The 23752-nt window shown below is 36.3% G+C and overlaps 3 protein-coding genes and 1 pseudogene across 4 annotated transcripts; 1 reads left to right on the forward strand and 3 right to left on the reverse strand.

The window, feature by feature from the left end:
* Positions 1–19: 19 nt before the first annotated feature.
* Positions 20–3533, reverse strand: LOC137715213 (uncharacterized). Its single transcript, XM_068454459.2, has 4 exons — positions 3106–3533; positions 1559–2527; positions 907–954; positions 20–759 (listed from the first exon to the last, which is right to left on the reverse strand). The coding sequence occupies exons 1-4, from the start codon at positions 3292–3294 to the stop codon at positions 343–345; spliced, it is 1623 nt and encodes a 540-aa protein (XP_068310560.2). The 5' UTR covers positions 3295–3533; the 3' UTR covers positions 20–342.
* Positions 3534–5676: 2143 nt separating this feature from the next.
* LOC148698118 (E3 ubiquitin-protein ligase RSL1-like) lies at positions 5677–8117 on the reverse strand. Its single transcript, XM_088690380.1, has 4 exons — positions 8088–8117; positions 7499–7642; positions 6519–7183; positions 5677–6020 (listed from the first exon to the last, which is right to left on the reverse strand). The coding sequence occupies exons 1-4, from the start codon at positions 8115–8117 to the stop codon at positions 5918–5920; spliced, it is 942 nt and encodes a 313-aa protein (XP_088546506.1). The 3' UTR covers positions 5677–5917.
* Positions 8118–11719: 3602 nt separating this feature from the next.
* LOC137715833 (aspartic proteinase 36) lies at positions 11720–15619 on the forward strand. The gene is made up of 10 exons (XM_068455181.2): positions 11720–12215; positions 12590–12719; positions 12845–13092; positions 13193–13420; positions 13808–13970; positions 14174–14247; positions 14343–14439; positions 14816–14882; positions 15026–15097; positions 15228–15619. Exons 1-10 carry the CDS (start codon positions 11983–11985, stop codon positions 15401–15403), a joined length of 1488 nt encoding a protein of 495 aa, XP_068311282.2. The 5' UTR covers positions 11720–11982; the 3' UTR covers positions 15404–15619.
* A 4868-nt stretch (positions 15620–20487) lies between these two features.
* Positions 20488–23217, reverse strand: LOC148698119 (protein argonaute 5-like; annotated as a pseudogene). The gene is made up of 11 exons (XR_015960334.1): positions 22750–23217; positions 22561–22682; positions 22299–22436; positions 22079–22161; positions 21914–21972; positions 21764–21831; positions 21498–21624; positions 21346–21419; positions 21096–21190; positions 20951–20982; positions 20488–20863 (listed from the first exon to the last, which is right to left on the reverse strand). The product of XR_015960334.1 is annotated as a protein argonaute 5-like (transcript).
* Between the last annotated feature and the right edge of the window lie 535 nt (positions 23218–23752).

Consider the following 23752-nt stretch of genomic DNA (forward strand, 5'->3'; position numbering starts at 1 on the left):
AAGTTTGATACATATACCCTTCCATAGAACCGTAAAATTGGATATAACGAAATATTTGATAAGAATGTTCGTAATCAAAGACAAGATGTGCTTCAGAGATGTGCTTCGAAATTTGATCACGATTGAGAAAGACACTAGAGCAGACTACTGGTAAGCACTAATCAAAGTCGCATCCCCGAAACACGAAATGGATTAACAAATGAATATGGAAAACCAACAAAGCTCAATGCTTTGGACAAAAAAGGAAAGAAGGAAAAGGAAGAAGAGAAAAACACAGCTCTACGGTAAAAGAACAAAACAAATTGCATAAAACATGGAAAAGAAAACAACTGAACCAACTGGTCATGCCTGTTGTGATGAATTTAGTGCACTTTGGGATTCTTTAACAGGTTTTGAAGATTCATCAATGGCTATATTCCCCATTCCCACCTCCATTGCTTCCCTCTCATCCTTCTCCACCTTCTTAGAAATACTCCCGTTGGACGCCTGAGGTTGCACACCAGCCACGGAAGGCTCAAGGAGTCGAGGACCTGCACTGAACCATGAATGACTGAGGCATTGTGCAGCTGTTGGCCTCTTTTCAGGCACAAAATCAAGTATGGGAACTAGAAACTCTGCCATGTCATTTGCATCTTGCTCGCTGAATGCGTACTTCTCTGTTAGCACCTTATTAAGAGGCCAGAAACGCAATCGTCGAATATGCTTCAAATCCCCATACCGGTTAAAGAAGTCCCGGGAATACTTGCCACCTAATGCAGTCTGCAAAAGAAACATTTATGAATACCCTTATTTAACCAGATTTATTGTGAAACAGTATAAACTCACATTCTTGATTCTTCAAAGTAGCAGTGTAAGCACTGCATATCAGTTTCACTTCTTTCAGTGAGCAAAGTATCATGGTATTACCTTACGGGGAATTGTTCCAAGAAGTTCCATCATCAGTGCCAGGTGATCCTGAAAAATGAGAATTAAAAGTCAATATGGAACTTAAATTATTTAAAGGAATACAATATATCTGACACCTAGTTTTTCAAATACATCGTAAACTTCCTTGAAATTCGAAGTGTGCAGTCTACTCCCGTCACTCTATGATCAATTAGCTCAATACCCTATTCAAGCAAATCCAGTAATGTCTCAGGCAAAAAATTAACTCTGTAATATTTGATGAATTATACTGGTTAGATGATGCTTACGATGATATCGAAATTTACAAATTTGCAACTACAAGGGCCCCTTTAAAGTGTTGAGTGCATCAGATAAGACAATTTAGGGGGTGGGGAACAATAATGACCGCATAACGATAGAACATACAAAATGGTCCACCATAAGGTGTAAGTTTTAATATTTGAATTGTTGCCTGAACGAAGAAAATATACATGTTCTATGATCTATCTAGGTGGCTATCCATGGAAAGAAATATTTTGGTGAATTCTCAGTATCTGTAAAAATATCCTATTTGGAAAATGAGACAGTGCAGTACTTCAAAAGCGGCAAAGCTTTAAAAATCTAACAAAAATCTTCAGCAATTTCAGAGGAAGAAATCAAGAATTTCACATACCTCATCCCGATCATAATTGTCACCGCTGTGTGGATCAAAAAGAACGTCACCAGTGGCTAGCTCAAAACAAACACAAGCAAAGGACCATAAATCTGCTGGAGTTGAGTATTTCGCTCCAAGAATAACTTCTGGACATCTGTACTGCCTTGTCTGAATATCACTAGTAAACTGCTTATATGTCCAACAAGCATTTCCAAAATCAACCAATTTGCATTTAAGGTCAGCTTCTGTGAATAACTTCTGCCTTGCAGAACGGCTTGCTTTTGCTTCTTGAGTTTCTTCCTTTTCTTCACCCTTTACTGATTCATTACTAACCCCAGAATCCTTCACTTGTTCTTGAACAGAAACCCCATTTGATTGTACTTCATTAATAGAATCTTCCGCATCAACTGTTGTGGAATCTGCCTCCATATCCTTCGAAATTTCCCTTCCCTCACAACCTTGAGTTGCCTTCTTAGCCTTTTTACGGATCTTCTTTTTCTGGTTTTTGGTGAGATCTCCGTTTAACTTCTTAATGTCTTTAGAAGCCCCAGAGACGGGCACAGTTTTATCTTTGCTGGTTGGAAGGATGAGAGGAGCACCTGATTTCCTAGGATCTTTAGATGGATCAATCATTGACGAAAGCAAAACATTCTCTGGCTTTAGATCAGTGTGTATTATTGAAAGTTGACTATGCAAATAATCCAAACCCACTAATATATGGAAACAAATTTCTTTGACCATGTGCAGCGGAGCCCCTCGGTAGTCATTATACTTAATAAGGGTCAGGAGGTTATCGCCCAGGTACTCAAAAACCAAACAGACGTGCTGTCCATTTGGGCCTGAATGCTTGAAGTGATCCAAAAGCTTCACAACACACTTCTTATTGCCAGGGTCTCCCTCGGCAATCTGTTTGAGAATCTTTATTTCGTCCATCGCAGCTTCAGTGTAATAACGAGAACTCTTTTGAATCTTCAAAGCTACATAACGCTACAAACAATGAATTTCTCATGTTGTTAAAGGTTTGAACAATGAGATTATAGAATGGGTACTCAATTACTTTCGTACACGTGCATAAAAAAATCCGCACACACAACAGGAAAGATAGAGAATCTTCAATCCAAATGCTAACAAAACAACTAAGATAAAGTAACTGTAATAAGAAACTAGCTCAAATTACTCAAGAGTAACCAATGCAATAAATTTATTCAGAAAACGATCCTTACTCAACTACGCCCAACTCTTTTCTCTATTTGTATAAGCCAACCAATATAATCTGAAAATTTGAGCCATTCCCTAATATTTTTTCTTTTTTTTTTTTTTTTTGTTCTTCTACTCCTCTTGCAAATTACATTCAAAATTTTCTTTTCATTCTCACAATTACCGAATTGGTTCGCTATCAACTAACTGGATTCATCAAAAAATTATGCTTGTTTTCATTGCCTAAACCCTAAATTTCCAAAGAATCATACAGAACACAACATTTCATTTCCTCTACTCTTTTCATTTTCCCTCAGTTTCTCAGTAACCAAACAAGCAGCATTCTTCACAATAAGACAGATACATACCGAGCTCTTTGTGTCCCACGCAAGCCAGACGGTGGAGAAGTGGCCCCACCCGAGCTTGCTCTGCACCACATAGCAGCCATTCTTGAAGGAGTCCCCAATAGAGACGGCGTGGTAGCCTCCCTTCTTGTAATCCTCGGTGCCTTCGTCTTCCGATGTGTAATCGCTGAGCTCGTCCCGGTCATCCGCCATTGGAATTGGGGAATTAGGGTTAACTCTTCACTGAGAAACCCTAGGGAGGTTTACTGGAACAAAGACCAACAAAGAAAGTTGATTGAGATGGCAGAACCGCAATTTTGAGGAAAACAAAGAAAAGAAGAAAGGTGGCAGAACAGTAAATTAAATATAAAAAGAAAACAAATGGGCCTGGCTAGCCCAGACTCTACCCGGCCCAAGATATTTGGGCACCACATTTGTTCATTGTAAGATTTGAACCCCATACAAACATAATCCTAATATAAACTTCAACCTTAAGCTTTATTTGATTAAAAGCAAAACTAGCAAAATTCCCACGCCATTGTTTGAATGAACCCTAAAAGAGTGCAATTGTGGACCAAACTGAACCTAATTGTAATAACTTGTTTGGTAAGTTTGACTTGCATGAAAATCCACCTAACCTGAATCAATCCGCATAAACTGGTTCTTAACTATTTTAGCAGTTATTACATTTTTTTTATCGGTTGTTAGCGTATGTAATATTATGTTTTTCTCACAGATTGGTGTGTCCTTAACTGTGTTCAAATGGTTTCTTATTAATCAATTCAATACTGTTTACTATTGAGACACACAAAACTGACACATTTACTAACCATTTCCTATACAAATGTGTGCCTTACCATTGTATATAAGATTTAGAATTTGTCAACTAACATGCAAGTTGCTCCCTTTGTTTCTCTCAATCGTAGGGATTTGTAACCGCCAGATTAGACTAATTAGTTTGTCAATCAAAGGAATAACCATAACTACCCAAACTAAGTAAATTGCAAATCCCCTCTTCTTCTGTTTTATAAAATGTTTGTTAACTGTGCTGGTAATCCTCTCATATTCCCAAGAAAATGATTATGATTTTGATGATGGCAAGCTAGAAACCTACCAATTAGCACTTAATCAACCCCTTGTAATGTTCCATTTTATCATAACCCTATCTCTTCATAACACATGACCATTTCCGTCAAGATTGGATGCGATATATTACCCCAAATTATACCCCTCCTCCAAATTCAGTTCTCGAACTACGATCGTCACTGGAAGCACCGCCACCGAGCATGGGTGGTGCTGTAAATAAAGCTACTTTATGTATCATGTCATGCGATTTTGATTGTGAGAGCATAAACGGACCTAAGAGCAACTCCACCTCAAGAAAATTGCTTCGGCTAGTAGGCCATCCAATCCCCCAACCTACCCAAAACTACTCCAACCTTGCCCAATCAGCTGGGCTCTAGAGGGCCAGACCAAGCAAATGGGCTATTCTAGCCCAGCCTTGTGACTAAGTTGATCTGACGTTGCCTGGCGTCAGCCACGTGAAGCCCCTTTTTTTTTTTTTTTTTTTTTTTCAACCAGGCACGTGCATTACACACGCAAATATCGGCGAGTGAGCCAACACAGAGACATAGTCGGGGCCCGCACTACAGCACATAGAGCTCTTCTTGGTTAGGGGCAATGTGGCTGTGTCTGGGACGTTAGATTTTCAGTGGGTATATTTCTGGCGGTTAGATTTCGGACAGTTAAAAAATTTTGAATTCAAAAAGAACGGCTAGTACACGTGCGGATTCTAGTTCGTTAGATATTCCAATCAACGGTCCAGATTTTTTGGGCTTAAAAATTACAATATATATATATATAAAACAATCCTATTATTACTGTTGGGATTATGTGTCAAAATCTAGGCTTTTGGATTAATCATACAATGTAATCCAACAGTCCATATTAATTAGGTAAGACAAAAGTTATAAAAAAATTATTAACAAATACAGAAAAACATCTCCACCAATTATGGTGGCAGTGGAGGCGGTTGAATCTCATTTTATGGTTATTAGGTTTTACTATGTGGTCACTTTTGGGCTTTTTCAGGTGGGCCTTGGCTTTTGGGACGAGACACACTCTGTAATTTTTTGTTTTAGGTATTGAAGAGAACCTATACTCATGTGATGAATGCATAAGTAGTGTCCCATTTGTGCCTACCCTATTTATGGAGTTGTTATTTTATTTCCTCACTCATCTACCGTCTCCGTTTGGACTTTGTTATAAAAATTCCCATTGACCTAAGAAAAACATATGAAATGCTTCTGACATTCAAGGGTTTCTAGAAGATGAACATGGAGTCAAGTTTCGTTCAAGGGTTTCTAGAAGATTAAGATGGAGTCAAGTCTCCTCACATCCTTGAAAGGTTGGAAACAATTCAGCAAGTTTCTTCCTCTGGCACTTGACCTTTGGTGTATATATGATGGTTCAACCCAATCTCAGCGAGCTGTGGACGTGTCCGAGACACAGAAGAGCCATACACACAAAGACTAATAAAGGTTCTCCTACTTGAAGAAGTGTCTTCCATGCGAGGTGCTAAAAAGTGACAACCGCTTTAACTTGGATCTTCATGTATTTAGACAACAGACTGTAAATTCGAGAATTATAGCAAAACTGCGCAAGCAGATAGATAAGAGAAGCACATAGGAGGTGCTTCTCTTAGCACAAGTTACAAAAGTTGCAACTACATTTTACCATAAGAAAGAAACCAAAAGAAATTGACGAAAAAGCAAACGGTGATAGGTTTAGAAATTACATGTGTTTGTTCACATATAATGTCATGTCACACTGCTTGTCACGGCCTGATAATAAAATGCTCGTCCCAGATCGGGCACGAACAGGTTGCTTGCTTGTTCTTCCATTCAGCTCCACAATTATAGCAAAACTGATGTCCACATCTACAAAGACAATAAAGACATGGTAAAAACTACAAGGGTTCATACAAAACTCATGAAATTATATATATAGCAGCATCCAAAAACAAAAATAAAAAGAAACACGAGTGAAGGCTTTTCTTAGTTTTCTTTGCAAGAAAGTCGAGAGAAAGTCGAAATGTCCTTACAAGAGAAAATTGCATTTGCGTCGAGATCTTGGGACACCATGTAAAAAAGTATAACTTTACTAGCAATATTAATGTATTGCCCTAAAATGTTAATCCACATAAGAACTCAAAGGAACTTCCTCGCAAATTGGAATGTGAAAAACAAAGAGCGGTGTTCGTGAGAGTAAAAGGGTGTGCGGAAATCACTTCCCCTCTAATCTTGTCTTTTCTTTTCTTGGCTATTCTTTCATATGTAACATTTCAAAGCTTTCTAAATTAAGACAGCCAAAAGAATCACAGAGGAAACCTAAAAATTAATCAGATTGGAGGGACTAGAAGCGTAAAGCACAAGCACCTGCAAGTGATGTGGTAGCAACCACTATCAAGTTCAACCATATGATTGCACTTTGAACACTGGCGCCAAAGTTTCTTCGACGCAAATGATTTCAACAATTGGTCTTCCACGCAGGAATACGTTTCTGATCTCTGGAAATCGTAGCAGCTCATATCATAGTGCCAAGGAACCTTGCAGTTGATACAGAAATAGTGTTTACATTTCACGCACTTCCTGCCTCCCTCACCAACAAAAGAAGTCTTGGTATTTTCCAAGACCTCCTGTTTCGACATTAGTGCAGAACACCTCGGAAATGGGCAGTAAACCTTCTCCGTAACAGGAATTAAAGACTCCTTGATTCGTTCGATCAAAACATTGGCTAGTTCAGACGACAAGAATGTCTTACAACTATCGACATTCACCTCACACTTACAGTCCTTATGAGGGCATTGTGCCACGAGCCCGCCTTGCAAATTTATTTCGACGTGATGTTTCAAGCAAGGCAAGCAATATTTGTGTTGACAAGTACCAATCGAAAGCATTCGAGCAACATCAATGTCTTCAAAACAAATCAAACAAGTTTCCTTCACACTCATGGCTTTGCTAGTTCGGGCAGGCAGAGGGGTTCTTAGAAGGCGTAGTATCAAATGTATAACGCTGCTTGCAAGACTCCGTGAGTTCGAAACCTATTTGTTATATATTGTCAGTCTTCTCCATCAATTGCAACAATATAACAAAAGCTTCTGTGCTAACCAAAACAGTAAAATTGAAATGATGAAGCTTAATGCTAATTTAAACTAACATATCGGTCAACCAAGTTATCGTCACAGGAAAAAGATGAACCTTTTCAACTTCAAACCGCAAGCTCCGTAGAATTTGAAGAAGAAAAGTTCGTTCGCACAATTTATCAGAGCACAACTCAGAGTAGCGTTCGGTTGCGCGTTCTTGATGGAGAAGAAGCAAGAATTCAACCAAAGAATAAGAATTGCAGAAGATCGTACCGGTTTTGCAGAGAGAGATTGCAAAAGCAGCGTAGAAGTCAGGATCGAAGACACCGATCGGCCATGTACGGCGAAGATACCATATGGAAATGAAGAAACTAACCTCAACAGTGAAGTTAGAGAGAAAAGTAGAGAGATAGAATTCTAGAGAGAGAGGAATCGCTTTCTGCAATTTTTTTTTTTTGTAAAATTTGCAAGTGATCTCAGTCCAACATGACTTGTTTGGAATTTTTTTTAAAAATATTTAAAAGCTTTTTTAATAATAAAAATTTTAAAACCAACTTTTATTGAAAATACAAGTAAATATAAAAAAAATACTTAAATATTTTCTGAAAAATACTATATAATCGATGCATCATGCAAAAAGTACTTCAACCCCATAGACTTCTCTATTGGAATTTGGAACCGACTCAATTGGACAGATTCTAACCACTCCATTGGAACCGACTCAATAATTTTAAACCTCCCAAGTTAACCAAAAAAAAAAATATCTTTCCTCTCAAATTCACCGAAAAAATAAAAGTAACTTTCCTCTCAATCTTTTTGACACCTGAAAGCATCTCAAGCATTGATATCTTTACACCCTCACCCCCACAGTCCACACCACAAAACGATCCATGTTGTAAAAGTTATGAAAATAAATGCCCACATGTTTTGGCCTAAGATAAAAAGTAAGGAATACTTAAGAATAATAGTATTATTGTTGCTGTATGATATTTTTCATAATGCACTTATTTCACTTTAATAATTCTTTACAGATATAGCTCTATATAAAGAGTATTCCGTGTATGATTACAATACACAACACAGAAAAAAATGAAAGCAATAATATCAATATCCTTTCATTCCCTTCATTTCCTGCAATCCTTTGGTGTTATAGTTACAAAAATAAACATGTATCACGTTGCAACTACTTTGCTCATGTCTCTAGCAAAGGTTACCTCTCTAACTTTTGTCTATTTATAACAATCTAAGATTTTGAGATTCTTTCTAGCTAGTTTCGAAATATCAAAATTTCAAGAGATTTTTCAATATGCTCAGATCATAAAATAATACATAACATGTAATTATATATTTAAAGAAACACTTTAAAAAATAACTTTGCACTAATTATATAGTTACATGTGACGTATTGTCTCGTGCTTCGAATACAATGAAAAATCTTACCAAATTTCAACTTCAAATCTTTGAGTTTTGACGCGAGAGAGAGAGAGAGAGAGAGAGAGAGAGAGAGAGAGAGAGAGAGAGAGAGAGAGAGAGAGAGAGAGAGAGATGTGGTCATGAGTTATGAGGAGTCATGCCTTCATGCATTGCGAAAGTGGAGAAAGAGTAGCACGTAAGGTTTGATTATGAGGGTAAACCAGAAGGGTTTTCGTGGTACGTCTTTTGGAGTTCTCCACCTTAATCAATTTCACAACAATAATTTAGGGTCTATTTGATATTTGATTTGAGTTCAAAATTTTTAATTCAAAAACAATTTTTAAGTTTAAGTCCTAAAATAAGCTGTTTGGTAAGCCCATTTTGCAAAACATGAACTCAAAAAAAATTTAAGAACAACTCGTTATGATTTGAGATCGCCAAAAGTCAGGTTTTGTGGTTATAATGTGTTCAACTAAAGTCATATGGAATTATCTATTCAACATATTATATATTACTATAGAAATGGCATGAGACTCTTTTAAAAGTGGGACTATTCATGGACTCTTTGATATTAACGTTAATTTTCACACCAACATTATAAAATATTGTGTAAAAAAAAAAAAAATGAGATGCAGCCACTTAGTACTACTATATAGTGGTATACTTCTTCACTTGTAAGTAAGAGGTCTTAGGTTCAATTATCGCCAAACGCGAATTTGAACCACATTATTGCTAGCCCATTATAAGGTTTAGCCTACTCCCCCACCCCCTTAGTGTAAATAATATCGTTTGTTAAAAAAGAAAAAAAAACAAAAAAAAAGAGAGTTCATAAGAAGTCCTACTCTTGAGAGATTTCCCTTCGCATAAATGATATTATCAAATGAGAAATAATAAACACACACCCTTTGTAGACAAACGCTCCCATGTTTAGTTTTCAGCCGTTATTTTTTTTTATTCAATTAGATAACCAAAAATAAAAATTCGATAACTTAAAAAAAAAAAAAAAAAAAATAGAGTTGTGTGAGACTCAAAAAAATGTGTGCAAAAATTATCTTTCGATTAATTATCCTTCTACAAGGGTGTCTGTTGTGTTGTGGCATAGAAAAAGGAATGTCAGGAAGCTTCCTTCTCTATTTCTTGGTTTTTTTACACAAAGCAAAGTGACATTACACATTTGGTGTACCTTGTTCTTAATTTTTTCTTCTTTAGCACATTCTCGTCTAGGGATAATGTGATGTCCCACAAAATATAAACTCTGTATCACTTTTCCTTTTTCAATGAAATAAGTCTTGATACTTGATTTTCTTTCTAGTTGAAATAATTGACATGCCTTCGATTTGTAGTTTAAATTGCAGCCCTATTTGGTATGAATGTGAAGACTTCGATTGCATCTGCCCGTTAAATTCATTTCAATCTTTAAACGTTTATAGAACGATGAAATTTTGTATTGTATGTTATATGTACATTGATGTTAAAAGTATTAAGTAGTAGTCCTAGTTGAAGTGTCTCAATACTGTATAAACCCAAACCTAATACTTTGTCCATCTAATCTAAATCAATTAACCAATCTTAATTTGTTTTTTTCTTAACTTCATACCATTAAAGTTATGTAAGACTCGTGCTAATTGAAATGGATGGAATTTGCAATAGAATTGTAGCTCACTAGGAGGGTTATATTTAGGTCACTCTTGGCTTAAATTTGTACAAAATTTGCCTCTAGTTACAAGTCAAAATAAATTTATTAAAAAGGATCAGGCTACAACCTCTAGCCTCGTCGTTATTATAACTTTTAGAGTGGGCCTGTGTTTTTAACCTTTGGATCAAATTTCAAAGATCTAGATTGTTTGATGAGGAGAATTAAGTGGAAAAGATCATGAGAGGATCCCTTTCCTAATACCACTAACAATCAAACAAAAAAGAAAAAGAAAAGAACACCCTAATAAAACTTATGGGGGTAGATTAGTCATTTGAGTAAAAAGGAAAAAGAAGAATCCTACTTTTTGTCCTTTTAACAATTAATTGATGAGGAGATATATTGCCAAACGTGGACTACCTATAGCTTTAAAAACCGACCATGTAAGGTAAAATGTGAAATAATTGTGCATTGGGTTCCGCTAAAGTTCACAAAAAATGGACTACATGCCATTTCAAAAAGATAATGGAACTTAATTGGCTCTTTTCGAAGAACATTTCTAATGGTTCCTTAAAGGAGTCTGCTGTACCTAAAATGTAGACAAAAGTTAGAAATATTCATCTCTAATCACACTCCCTCACCACACTCCTAGTAGTCATGGATGCGTGTTAAAGAGACAGTGAGGTTGGATGCACAAATCATTGATGAAATTACATATTTATGTGATATTAAGGAGGAGGTTAAAAAGTGAAGATATTACAGAAAAACTGATCATATCCCAGAAATGGTGAGGTGAACTCCATATCCTAAAAGTTCTTAAATTTCAGCTAAAATTGACATATTTCGTCGATATTTCCAACATATCGATTAAATATCGACAAATTGCTATAGGACATTCCATAAAATTGCATTTCAAATTTCCACATTTTGGTGCCAACTTTCATTATTTCTATCGAAGACAATCGATATCAATATGATATATTTATCAATATTTCCATAAATTTACATATCAATATTTTCACTGTTACTGATATTTTAAACACTATATGTAACGGATTGGGTTGGATGGTGGTGAAGATAAGCTTTCGAGGGAGGTTCGGTTGACGTGTACAAAAACTAGGAGGAGACGAAGGTGAGAATGGTGGCGGATCATGTCGGCAGGCTACAGATACCTTGCACTGTAAAATGCAATTGTTGTTTGGGTCTCTCCCAATATATTACTTGCAAAGTAAGAAAAAGAAAAAAGATGATGAACGTAGGCGCATGCGCATGCGCATGTGCATGTTTTTGTAGTTCACCAAAACCCGGAAGAAGCACGGAAGATCCCACTTGTGTCACACCGCAAACTCGAGATTTTGTACCTTTGAAAAGTAAAAGTTTACCGCAATTAATAAAACAATAAAAACAAACAAATATTTAAATAAATTATTTACCATTTCCACGTTTTCGAAACTTCTCCTCTCCCTCTCTCTCTCTCTCTCTCTCTCCCTCTCTCTCTCTCTCACGTCAATTGCCATCTCTCTGTCTCTCTGTATCTCTTGCTTTCTCTCTCAAGGCTCTTTCTTTCTTTCCTTCCTTTTATTTCTCAAAAACGCACACGGATTATACTTTCTTTCCTTATTCTCTCTTTGTCTGCGGTTAGAATTGGAAGCTCTGAGAGCTCCTGATTAAATCTTGGGTTTTGATACAAATTCTAGTTGTTCCCACCGTAATGGGCCTTCCCGCCGGGATTCTCATCGCCGGAGCCATTCTGATGTCGGCGGCCGTGGTTCTGTGCAGTTTTCCGGCCACCCTCACCCTCGAGAGAGCTTTTCCTTCGAACCACCGAGTGGACCTGAGCCAACTCAGAGCCCGGGACAGAGTCCGGCATGGGAGGAGGCTTCAGTCCTCCAATGGCGTCGCTGATTTCCCTGTTGAGGGAACTTACAACCCCTACCGCGTTGGGTAATTTGGTCTCCTCCTTTGGCACTTTTAATGGGTTTTTGATGTGGTTTTTCTCTAATTTATGGATTGGTTTGTGTGTTTGATTTGATTTGATTTTGTGGATAATGGGTTGCATTTTTAAGTTGGGTTTCTTTCCTTATAAGTAACAATTAGTTCCCCGCTGTGGTTATTTGTAAACCATCTCTTATTTCTTTATTTGTTTCTTTAAAAGCTGTATAAGTTTAATGCTGATTTTCTTAATTGTTTTCTTCTGCTTTGATTTTTTTTTCTCTAAAATTCCATGTTCTTAGCAGTAATGGGTATTTATCATCGAAGGCTTTGGAGAACTGTTACTAATTCTGTTGTTTTTTCTCGGAATTTATTTCCCTTTTTAGGCTTTATTATACAAAGCTGCAATTGGGATCTCCTCCAAGAGATTATTATGTGCAGATTGATACCGGAAGTGATGTTTTGTGGGTCAGTTGCGGTTCCTGCAACGGTTGCCCTGAAACAAGTGGGCTCCCGGTAAACTCGCATTTCCTTACTTTCAACATTCCTATCATGGTTTCAATTTTTTTTTTCGAGTTTTTGAAAGCTTAGGAGCCATATTCTGCTACAGTTTTTGAAATGGTTGCTTGTAACTCATACAGATTCAGATCAATTTGTTTGATCCTGGAAGTTCATCAACGTCACAATTCATTTCTTGCTCAGATCGAAGGTGCAGTCTTGGATCTCAATTGGATTCTGTTTGTTCCACACAGAATAACAAGTGTTCGTACACCTTCCAGTATGGAGACGGCAGTGGGACATCAGGCTATTACGTATCAGACTTGTTGCACCTTGAGACGATTCTTGAGGGTTCCATGACCCAAAATTCTTCAGCTAATGTTGTCTTTGGGTGAGTTATAATGGGCCTTTCCAAGTTAAATAATTGAATTGTACTCTTTTGTGCATTTTTCTTGAATCTTGAAAGTCATTCTCTAGGATGGTGAAAACAGGTGTAGCACCTTGCAGACTGGAGACTTGACAAAGTCAGACCGAGCTGTTGATGGGATCTTTGGGTTTGGCCAACAGGGTATGTCTGTCATCTCTCAGTTGTCTTCACAAGGAGTAGCACCAAGTGTCTTCTCCCACTGCTTGAGGGGAGACGATACTGGGGGAGGTATATTGGTTATCGGCGAGATTCTGGAACCAAATATAGTCTATAGCCCGCTTGTCCCCTCACAGTACGTTCCTTTCTGTAATTCCACTGCACATCTTACAATATCACCCCGAAGCTAAAAATATTTTGTGGCCTTCTGTTATTTCACAATAGTAATCTGACTCCATTATAGCATATTATGGTTTACCTAAAACCAAACAGTTTTGGTAACACAAATAAATCACCTTCAGAACAAAAGGGCAGTTCACTTGACCATTTGGAATCCTTTAAAAATTAATTATTCCTGCATGTACTTCTAAACGAAAAATTTAACACGTTGCTCCATTCTGATATGTCAAATATTAGGGACTTATTCTTTTTCATTTTTGTTTCCTGCTATATTCCTGAGAATGAATAACATAAACCTCACTAATGTGTTTTTGACTAACCATTTGGACATTTAATATTTCAGGCCTCATTATAATTTGAATCTGCAGAGCATTTCTGTCAATGGGCAGATATTACCCATTGATTCCGCAGTGTTTGCAACATCAAGCAACAGAGGAACTATAGTCGATTCTGGTACAACTTTGGCATACCTCGCAGCCGAAGCGTATGGCCCTTTTATCACTGCTGTAAGTCTCACTTATGTGATTGCCTATAATTAGTCTGTTTTGGACATCATTCTGGTGCTTCGGGAGAAATAAATGGAAACATCATGCTCTTTGATATGTTACGCTAGACAATGTTTATGGTGATGACACTGAGTATTGAATTTCACAAAGTTTGGGTAAATAAAGCTAGAAAATTTTCAATAATATTTTTTCTTGCCATGCAGATAACAGCTTCTGTTTCACAATCTGTGAGCCCTGTTGTTTCCAATGGAAATCAATGTTATTTGGTCACCTCAAGGTAAACTTTCTGAATCTGTCGTCTCCATTCTTTTCTCATTTTGTGCTCTGTTTTGTAATGGTTTTCTCTAACATGTATGTGTATTTTGTGTTCAGTGTCAGTGATATATTTCCTCAAGTTAGTTTTAACTTTGCTGGTGGCGCATCCATGATTTTGAGACCTCAGGACTACCTCATACAGCAGACTTCTGCTGTAAGTTTTCTTTTTAGATATTTCAGTTACTAAGAACTTGCACCGACATTTTGTTTTCTCACAATACTGATGAATAAAGTGAAATGCATCTGCTTCTTCTAGTGGACAGTCCATGTGATGGATTTTCCAATTGCATATGTCTTCCTTGGCTATTCTTCAGTATACATCCTGCTTCATTTCCTTCAACATTTCATTCATTAACAGTTTCTCTCCACTCACTAGCATTTAGAACGAGTAAATATTGGAAAGTAGAAATGGTTTTGAGCTATAAGATTTACACTGTCCATACATTGCTTGTCCTTTATTTATACCTTATGTAAAGCTATAGTCTTGCTGTCTGAATCATTATTTGAGATGGGTAAACTTCTTGTTACAGAGTGGTGCTGCAAGGTGGTGCATTGGTCTTCAAAAAATTCAAGGTTCAGGGATAACGATTTTAGGAGGTATAGACACCAAACTGGAAACTTTTTGTCGACTAATTAATTTTGTGGATTCTGTACTTTGAAAGTTTATACTCCCTTATCGTGAATTCTGTGGTTGGATGTATGTTTAAGAGTTTTTCTTAATGTGATATTCCCCTTGCCAGACCTTGTGCTAAAAGACAAGATTGTTGTCTATGATTTGGGTGGTCAACGAATTGGATGGACTAACTATGACTGTAAGTTTCCGTATCATACCTGATTTATGCAATCATTCATTCATATCTTTTTTGCACTTACTCTCGAAGCTGTGAGTTTATGCCCGCAGACCCAGCACTAAACTTTGACCCGTTGTATCATCTTTATTAGGTTCAACGTCAGTTAATGTTTCTGCAACGGGTAGAACTGGAAAAGGTGAATATGTCAATGCAGGACAGCTAAGTGACAGCAGTTCTTTGCATAATGATCGCTACGAGCTGATACCAGCATGCATGTTGGCTTTCGTTTTGTTTATCATAACTATACAAGGAAACTTGGTTTTATAGCATACGCTTCCAATATCTGGGGTTATCATATCATTCTTTTTTCCACTGTATATCTCTAATCTTGCTGGTTTATATTCATAGGTTTGTGTTTCTTCTGAGATTGTTTTCATCAAACATGTAGAATTTTACACGTTACCCTGCCGATAGGTTGTAAAATACATTTACGTGTAATTGGTTCAATGGGATAGTAGTTTATACGAAACTTCCTTCATGTCATTCCTTATTTGCACCGGTATATGCTTTGGCACAGATTCGCGTTTTTATTCTTTTTACAATTATTATGAAGTGAATTGTAATTACCTAGATCTTATCAAGATGTTTGAAACTAGATTTTTAAGGAGCTAATGTTAACTAAATGCTAGATTTATTTTCGCAAGCAATGATCTCTCACATTTGCTTTAACATGTGATATTCAGTTCTTTGACAGTGCTTATCAATTGTGCTCATCTGTTTGCGAGTTTAACGCGCAAGGAAGTAAGACTTTTCAGGTAGCAAAGCTAGCTCTTCGTATCTATGGCATCGTGCAGGTGAACCTCGCTACACAACCAATTGTTACTCTAGCATCTGCATACAGGCTTACACCTTCCTGTTACCCGGCCTACATGAAAAAATTCCGTAGCTCCCTTAGAATTTAAAGCCTATATGGCCTCGTGAAATCATTCATATAGCCGCTGTCGGAGCAGCCGTAACATCCCCCTATTTCCACCCGGCTCCTCAAAAGAGTCCCTTACCCAGATTTGATCCAACAGTTTAAGCTCTGTGACAGCGGACCATTGGACCTGTAGGAGCTCGGAGGAAAATTGATCTGCTTCCCCCTGCTGTCCCATTTTTTCAAGTTTCTGGACATGGTGATTTGCTAGAGGGTCTGTTTTCCTCCTCTTTTTCCAAAGGAGGAGAAACTTCAAGGCCGGGATTGTTTTTCCTCCTCTCTTCCCAAGGGAGGAGAAACAATCCCAACCATGAACTCCCCGAACATGGAAAAGGAAGTAATGTTGTAATCTTCCTCTTTTCCCCAAAAAACTATCTAATAACTTTATTTAATGATAAAGACAAGAGGGAAAAAAAAAAAAATATCAAGCGTGCCTGCAGTCTCTACATCTTCCAACTGCTTCTTTTTCTAGTATTCATCAATTGGGGTCCAAAAATTGCCTTGCCCGACCAACTCCAATCATGGCTACTCCAATATCTATTTTACAACACTTACCTCTATATTTGTAATTAATATATATACGCACACCCTAGTATCTATTATATATTATGAACATATGAAGCACTAAAGAGTACCTTGTGCAACTTTATTTACCAAGCCACTAGCTTTTATACCTACAAGTTTGATTTACATGATGCACCATTGAGACGAATGCAATGTTCCCAGCATTTTCCATCCACGAAACCACCAGCGCCGTGAGATGCTTCGGAAATTGAATGGTAACCAAAATTTAGGATTTTTAAGTTCACACAGATATTGAAATGATTGAAGACTTGAGATGCTTCTGAAATTGAAGGACATGAAGCGGGGGTACGATCTGGCCCCATATATGTGGGTTCATTCAATTTTATTGATTTCATTTGCGTTATTTTTTTATCCTGCAAAGGGAGAAGGTGAGATTGTAGGTGGAGGAGAAAAGGAAGCTGCATATGGGCGGACAATAGAAGAAAGTTAAGTAATTAGTGTAGAAAGTTAAGAAATTGAAGAGATACAGAGAAAATTTGATGAGTATCGAAGAAAATTACAATAAGAAAATGTGTTTGGAAGGTGAGAATGTGCCAAAAAAATTCAAGTAGGGGAGCGACAAGAATGTAGTACCGTTAAATTTCATAAACAATGTAGTACCGTTAAGTTTCATAAACAATGTAGTATCGTTAAGTTTCATAAACAGTGTAGTAGGTTCATAAACAATATCATAAGTTTCATAAACAGTGTAGTATAGTTAAGTTTCATAAACAGTTTGTGTGAGGACTCGTAGGTCCACGCGTCAGATTTTTTTAAATTTTTTTTTAATATTAAAATTATGTCTTTTTCATTAAAATTTAAGTTCTTTTATCATTTTTATTAAAATTTAAGAGTTTTTCATTACAATTTAAGTTTTTTTTCATTAAATAAGGTTATAACATGATTTTTTATTAAAATAAACTTAGCTCAAGTCATTTTCATAGAAGTTTTTCTTTAAATGCATAGCATCTCGCTTCAAATAAATTTTATATAATTAGGTGGGTCTTTAATTAAGCAAAATGAAGTCTTAATTAAAGTAACAAATTAATTAACATGTAAAGTCCAAAGCTCAATTGTTAAACATAAAGCTAAACAGCCCAGTGAACATAAACCTATACTATGTGAATGCATATGCATGCCAAACTTATTTGAGTGGATGTCTCTGAAACGTTTGCCATTTTTATGATCAGGAGCACGAGAGACAAATTTAGATTAAAAGAGTTACAATGGAAAAATCATTACAAGGTTAGGGGTTTTGTTAAGAATTGCCAATTTTGCACTAACATTTTGATTGTTCTATAAGGTATTTTGATGTTGAACTTGTTTCAAGTTGAGTTTTAGTATGGTGATCATCATGAAATATATATATTTTTTCTTCTTCTTTCAATTGGGTTTGCATTAATGGCATAAAAAGCATTTAGTTTGTAAAAGATTAGGTTTTGAACTTTTGAGTTTGTTTGAATGTTGAGTACTTGTATTAATGACAATTTTTAATGGGCCTACAAGTGAGGCACAAATCAAAACTAAAACTGTTTGAAATCAAACCAAACCAAAACTAAATAGTTTGGTTTCATTTCGGTTCTCACCCAAAAATCGCACTAAACAGAATAAATTTTGATTTCGCTTTTACTCTAAAACCGCACTGAATCAAACTGTACCTAATTCTAACGGCCGCGGTCACGTTGAGGCATAACGTCTCTGGAGGTTCGGTTTATTGAGAGAAAGAGAGAGGGAGGAGAGTTTAGTGTGTGAGGAGAGCAGAGTGAGAGTAGGTGTGTGATTGCATGTTGTTTATACAGAAACGGAAAGAAATTAAAGGCATGCAAAAGGGAAGTAAGGGCTTTTGGGTTGAAAGCGAGAGCAAAATCAATAGAAATTGACTTCTGATTTCTTCACCAGACCGCCGCGTGAGTAGCCAAATGATTTTTAGAATTCTGCCGTGGATCTTTTTTTTTTTTTTTTTTTTTTTTTTTTTTGAATTATGCTCTAAAATGGTTAAGTGACGTTTCTGAGTGTAGATAATATTGTTTGTTAAAAAAAAAAAAAAAGGGTTAAGTCACGTGGTTAGGTGGTTAATTGGGCAGTTGAGAAAATAATGAGAAGGGCACAGAGGACTTTTTATTTTTTGTTTGGAAGTTTTAATTTAATTTAACGACCTAATAATTTAGTTATTTATTTGGTCAAAAGATAGACTTTATTAAATTCTAATGGTAATGTTTACATATTCAGCAAGAATATTAAAAAGAAAATCAGGACCAATAACATCCCATAAATAATTTGATTTTGTTGAAATTTGGTTTTTGGGATTGGAATTTATAAGACGATTGATTTTATGATCAGATCCATCTTAAATTGTTTGGTTAGGCAGCTAATCTAAACTACATATTAATATCTTTTTTTTGTCCATTAAAAGAGGGTAAAAGATTATTTAATCTTTTATCACAACAAAAAAGTTAGGGGCATAAATGTAATTTCACCAAATAAAATTTTGTTATTTTCTGTTTAAACCTAATCTACAGGTGATTTTAACATCTCCATTTTTTTTTATAAAGAAAGATAAAAAATAAACCTCTCCCTCTCTCCCCACTCCCACTTTTACTCTCACTCTCTTCATCTCTCCTTTCATTTTAAAAACAAAAAAAAAAAAAAACTTTCATACACACTTTGTATTTGGGCATATACTAGTAATTATTAATAAAAGTGTGTTATTAATTGCAAATTTTCTGTTTAAACGGGCTTTTGTAATGGAGATTGTAAAGTCTGGACTATTAAGTTACTAATGTTGGGAGAAAACTAATCTTGTTGCACTAAAGAACTTTATGGAGGTGTAATTATAAAAACTGGCCCCTTAGCACACCCTAATGAATATGCTAATTGGCTCTTTTTTTTGGTTTTGTCTTATTATTTTGAAAATATTGTAAAACTAACTTTGACAGAGGTGATGCCATTTAGTACTACGGTTTAGTGGTATTCCTTTTTACTCTTTAGCGAGAGGTCTTAGGTTTAATTCTTGCCAAAGGTGAATTTGAACTACATTATTCCTAACCTATTATGAGGCTAAACCCACCTTCTTCCCTTATTGTAGATAATATCATTAGTTTGGAAAAAAAAGAACTTTGACAGAGGTGATGGAGAGAAGGACGTCAAAGAGAGAGAAGGGCATAGGTGTATGAGAATTATATGTTCACTTCATGGCCTTGTACCTTTATTTATACTAATCATGATACTCTTTTTTTCACCTTACAAATAATACAAAGCCTATGAGAATTTGATCTACAAATTTTATTGGGATTCTATTTCCATCCAAGATAGAAATTTTACCCGTCATTAGAGGGCTTTCTGCCCAACAAGAAATGTAACATGACCATTTTATCTTTGCATCTCCCATTAGAGGTGCTCTTACTCACGATTCTCGCCTTGTAAAAAGTTCAGATACAATTCGTTTATGATATGATCGGCTAAAAATGAAAATAAATTAATAAAATCTTGTATAAAGAAAATATACCGTATTACATATGGTAAAGTGGTTTGTGGGGAAATAAGAGAACGCGAAATTTTGGATAAAACTCTTTTGAATCAATTTATACAATCAAAAAAGGGTTTGGATAAAACTCCTTTGAATCAATTTGTACGATAAAAAATGGGTTTCTTACGGTATCAATGCAGGGTCGTACTTGCATGTTCATTCCGGCATCTTAGAGCATCTCTAGTGGAGGATGTCAAAAGATAGATGTCAAATGTTAATTTGATGATTGACGTGACAATGTCAAATTTTCTCTTTTTCAATTGGATGGTTTTTGTTATAAACGATATTTGTAAGACCCATTTATAAAAGAAGAAATAAATTAATATAAATTTTTAAGATCAATAATTGATGCAGTAATAAACACCACACAATAAATAATTAAAAAACTAATCACTAAAACCATCACGGATAAGCGAGTGATTTAGACGTCGATCTTCGAGACGATATAAAACTAAGTCTTGCAAATTTAGTTCATGCAGCCTCGACAAAACACCACTACTAGAAACTAACCGCTCACCAGCGACAAAGTGGACCTCAAGACTGATTCAGCAGTAGAACATGACTTCCTTCACATTTTCCTTAATCTCCGAAAGGTCACGGAACCTCGCACCACCAGCAACCCCAGCTGTAGGTCCCGTAGTAGAATCTCCATCAGAATACTCGTCCCCAATGTAGTATCGTGCACGGAGGGCAGCCAAATGCGCATAGTATGCAGGAGGAACTACATGAAAGAACATAAACATCAGTGGTGCAATCAGGAAAAACCATAATTTCAGAAAACAGATACGAATCCAAGTCAAGTACGTACCAATGGAAACTGAGCAAGTGCACCTTGCATACCTGAAAAATCACATGCCATATGATTAGAATATCAGCAAACAAAATGTTATCTTCAAACTGGCATCGTACAAGTGCAAAAGCCTGAGAGAGAAATGAAATTGTTGTTTGCATACGTGTAGCATAGGTTGTTCGTTAGCATTTGCAAGGCATCTGGGGTGAATCTGTTCTCATCATACAGGACATGGTAATGTGCGGGCCTGCTAGTTCCCTACATGAACACAAGATAACCGTTCAAACTTTAGCACAGCAGAAAATGTCATCATATTTAGCAGTAAATAGAACACATAAATCCTCAGAAGAAGGCAAGCAAACTCCTGCAAAAACACAACTGGCGTATATATAGATGAACAATACAAATAGTACCTGAATGCCAGCATGGCTGTTGAGATAGAAGTCAAACTCCGTTGGATGACAAATCTGGGTGTCAACGACAGTGCCTAGACAACGTAAAGAGAGAATCAATGCGCAAAAAAAGCATCAAAATTAATATATCTCAATGCATCTAAATCTGTAACTTGGTTGAATATTGCCACTCTTATTAGTCTTCTAATGATCAGTAGGGAACAGGCGAGTATGACACGTTTTCTGCACCACAACATAACTATATGGTGGTAGATATCCTTCCTAAAGTGATTGACAAGCCTGACAAATTAGTGACACACATATTAGATAAAATCACTTATCTTAAAAATAATTTACTAACTACTTGATCAAATTAAATAATTAAGTAGTGATTAGTGATCTAAACAATAACAAAATAATTCTACAATTATCAGCATACCTTTCTTATAGCATCCATTTCATACAGTAGAACTTGACTAAATTGCCCTTCACCAACTCCATATCGGTCGAGCCAACATCAAAACAAATATTAGCATTTGGCAATGTTGTGTCATTTTCCTTGACCACAGCAAAAACAAGTATTATCTGAAGAAGATCATTCGCTCTGGTTTTCGGCCAGTTGCTTGTCAAAATGCACTGAAATGCTCCCTAACATAATGAAAATAATCATGGTAAGAAAATATACGCACAACTATTATTTAAAAAATATAAAAATAGAACAATAACAAAAGAAGGTGTATCTTGACCCAATTACATGATCCTTCGTCCAGCAACCCGACCTCTGTCAGGGTCCTCTTTAACACTATAAAGATCTTGGATTATTTCTTCACGGTAAGCCTGTGTAGAAACAATTCCTCGGTACTTAGTGATAATGGCCAATCCATGGACGCCACCACTTGGTGGAATAAATTAACAGGTTAACACATTAAGCATTTTTAATTAAAATGAAATCAAAATAGGAGACCGAAACTTACAGCTGCAATTGACGGACTGCTGTCCACCCCAGGTGGCGGATGCGTAACACCCGCACCAAAGATGATTGTGAGATTGTCACTAACCAGAGGAATCCTTCTTTGAATGGCGTCTGTTAGAACAATGTTCCTTCCGCCAACCTACAACAGTTTTAAAAGTTGTCTCAATATATCAATGCTAATAGAAGACAGTAAGTAATGTGAGAGACAATACATAAAGAACAAACACAATAAGTAATGTGGCGGAGAATACAAAAAAAGGAACCTTCACATTTATCTTGAGTGACAAATTTTCTACGTATTGTTTACCGAGCTTTGATGCTGACCTAAGCCAACAGCACTGAGATACGATTCCTAACTCAGTTTCACAGATTCGTTTTATCATACCTGAAAGCATATGTCAGATTTTAAACATGATTTTCTTGAAATACAATGTTCTTCGATTGCTACTCACCATATGATGGAGTGACATCAGGCAAAATGATAATTACCAACTGAAGAGGCTCTCCCTTGTGTCCAATTTCTTCAAAGTTCTTGCTAGACATCTTATGAATATCTCTAAGCACCCTCTCGATTTGCGCAGGATGAGCTGATTGATGAGGAATTAAACATTGCGGATGGAAATGCTAGAAAGATAAAAGATTTGGTTAAGAAATGAACAACAATTCAATGCAAAAAGATGAGAGAGTTAAAAAAGGGAGTCGTACCACTCCCTTGCTGTTGCACATATTGACCAAATCATAACAAAATTGGAAGTTAAAACTGTTGGGGAAAAAAATAGAGTACACAACTCTAACACAAGTGTTGGAAAAACAACACAAGTAAATAAATTACTTATATTACACACACAAAATATTAGAACACACAAACTCTCAAGGACACTCTTTGAAGCTATGACACTCACTCTTTCTAGAGACACACTCTAGACCACTCACACTCCTCACAAGACTACTCCTACTTCTCACTCTCACTTAGTCTTCTTAATTGATACAAATGGTGCGGATGCCTTCTCCTTTTATAGGTATGGATGGAATCTTGGAGAAGCATGGAAACATCATGCTAGAGATATCTAGATAATTCCACTAACTTCCTAAGCTAGAATTATCTACACTAATCTTGCATGTTGGTGAAAACCTCACCATTCTTCTAGACTTTTCCATCAACTTGAACTTTGCTAGAATTCTCTAGCATGTGTATGGATCTTTCTTTGTCTATGGGCTGCATCCATCTTGGGCCAAGGCAAGATTACACTTCAACACAAACACCAATTGGGCTGGTGTTGATCTTCAATAAAAACTTGGGTCTAATCGGGAGAAATTGACACAAGCCCAGCAATCCACTCGAACACCGTTAACCATTTTCTACATAACAAGAATAAATTAAAGTTAATTAGAAATCAAATTTCTAATAAGAACAATGTTTTAATTTTGATGCTGCACCACATATCACAAAAAGTA

Source organism: Pyrus communis, chromosome 3 (assembly GCF_041283825.1).
Source record: "Pyrus communis isolate YQ-2024b chromosome 3, ASM4128382v1, whole genome shotgun sequence".
NCBI classification, from domain to species: Eukaryota; Viridiplantae; Streptophyta; class Magnoliopsida; order Rosales; family Rosaceae; genus Pyrus; species Pyrus communis.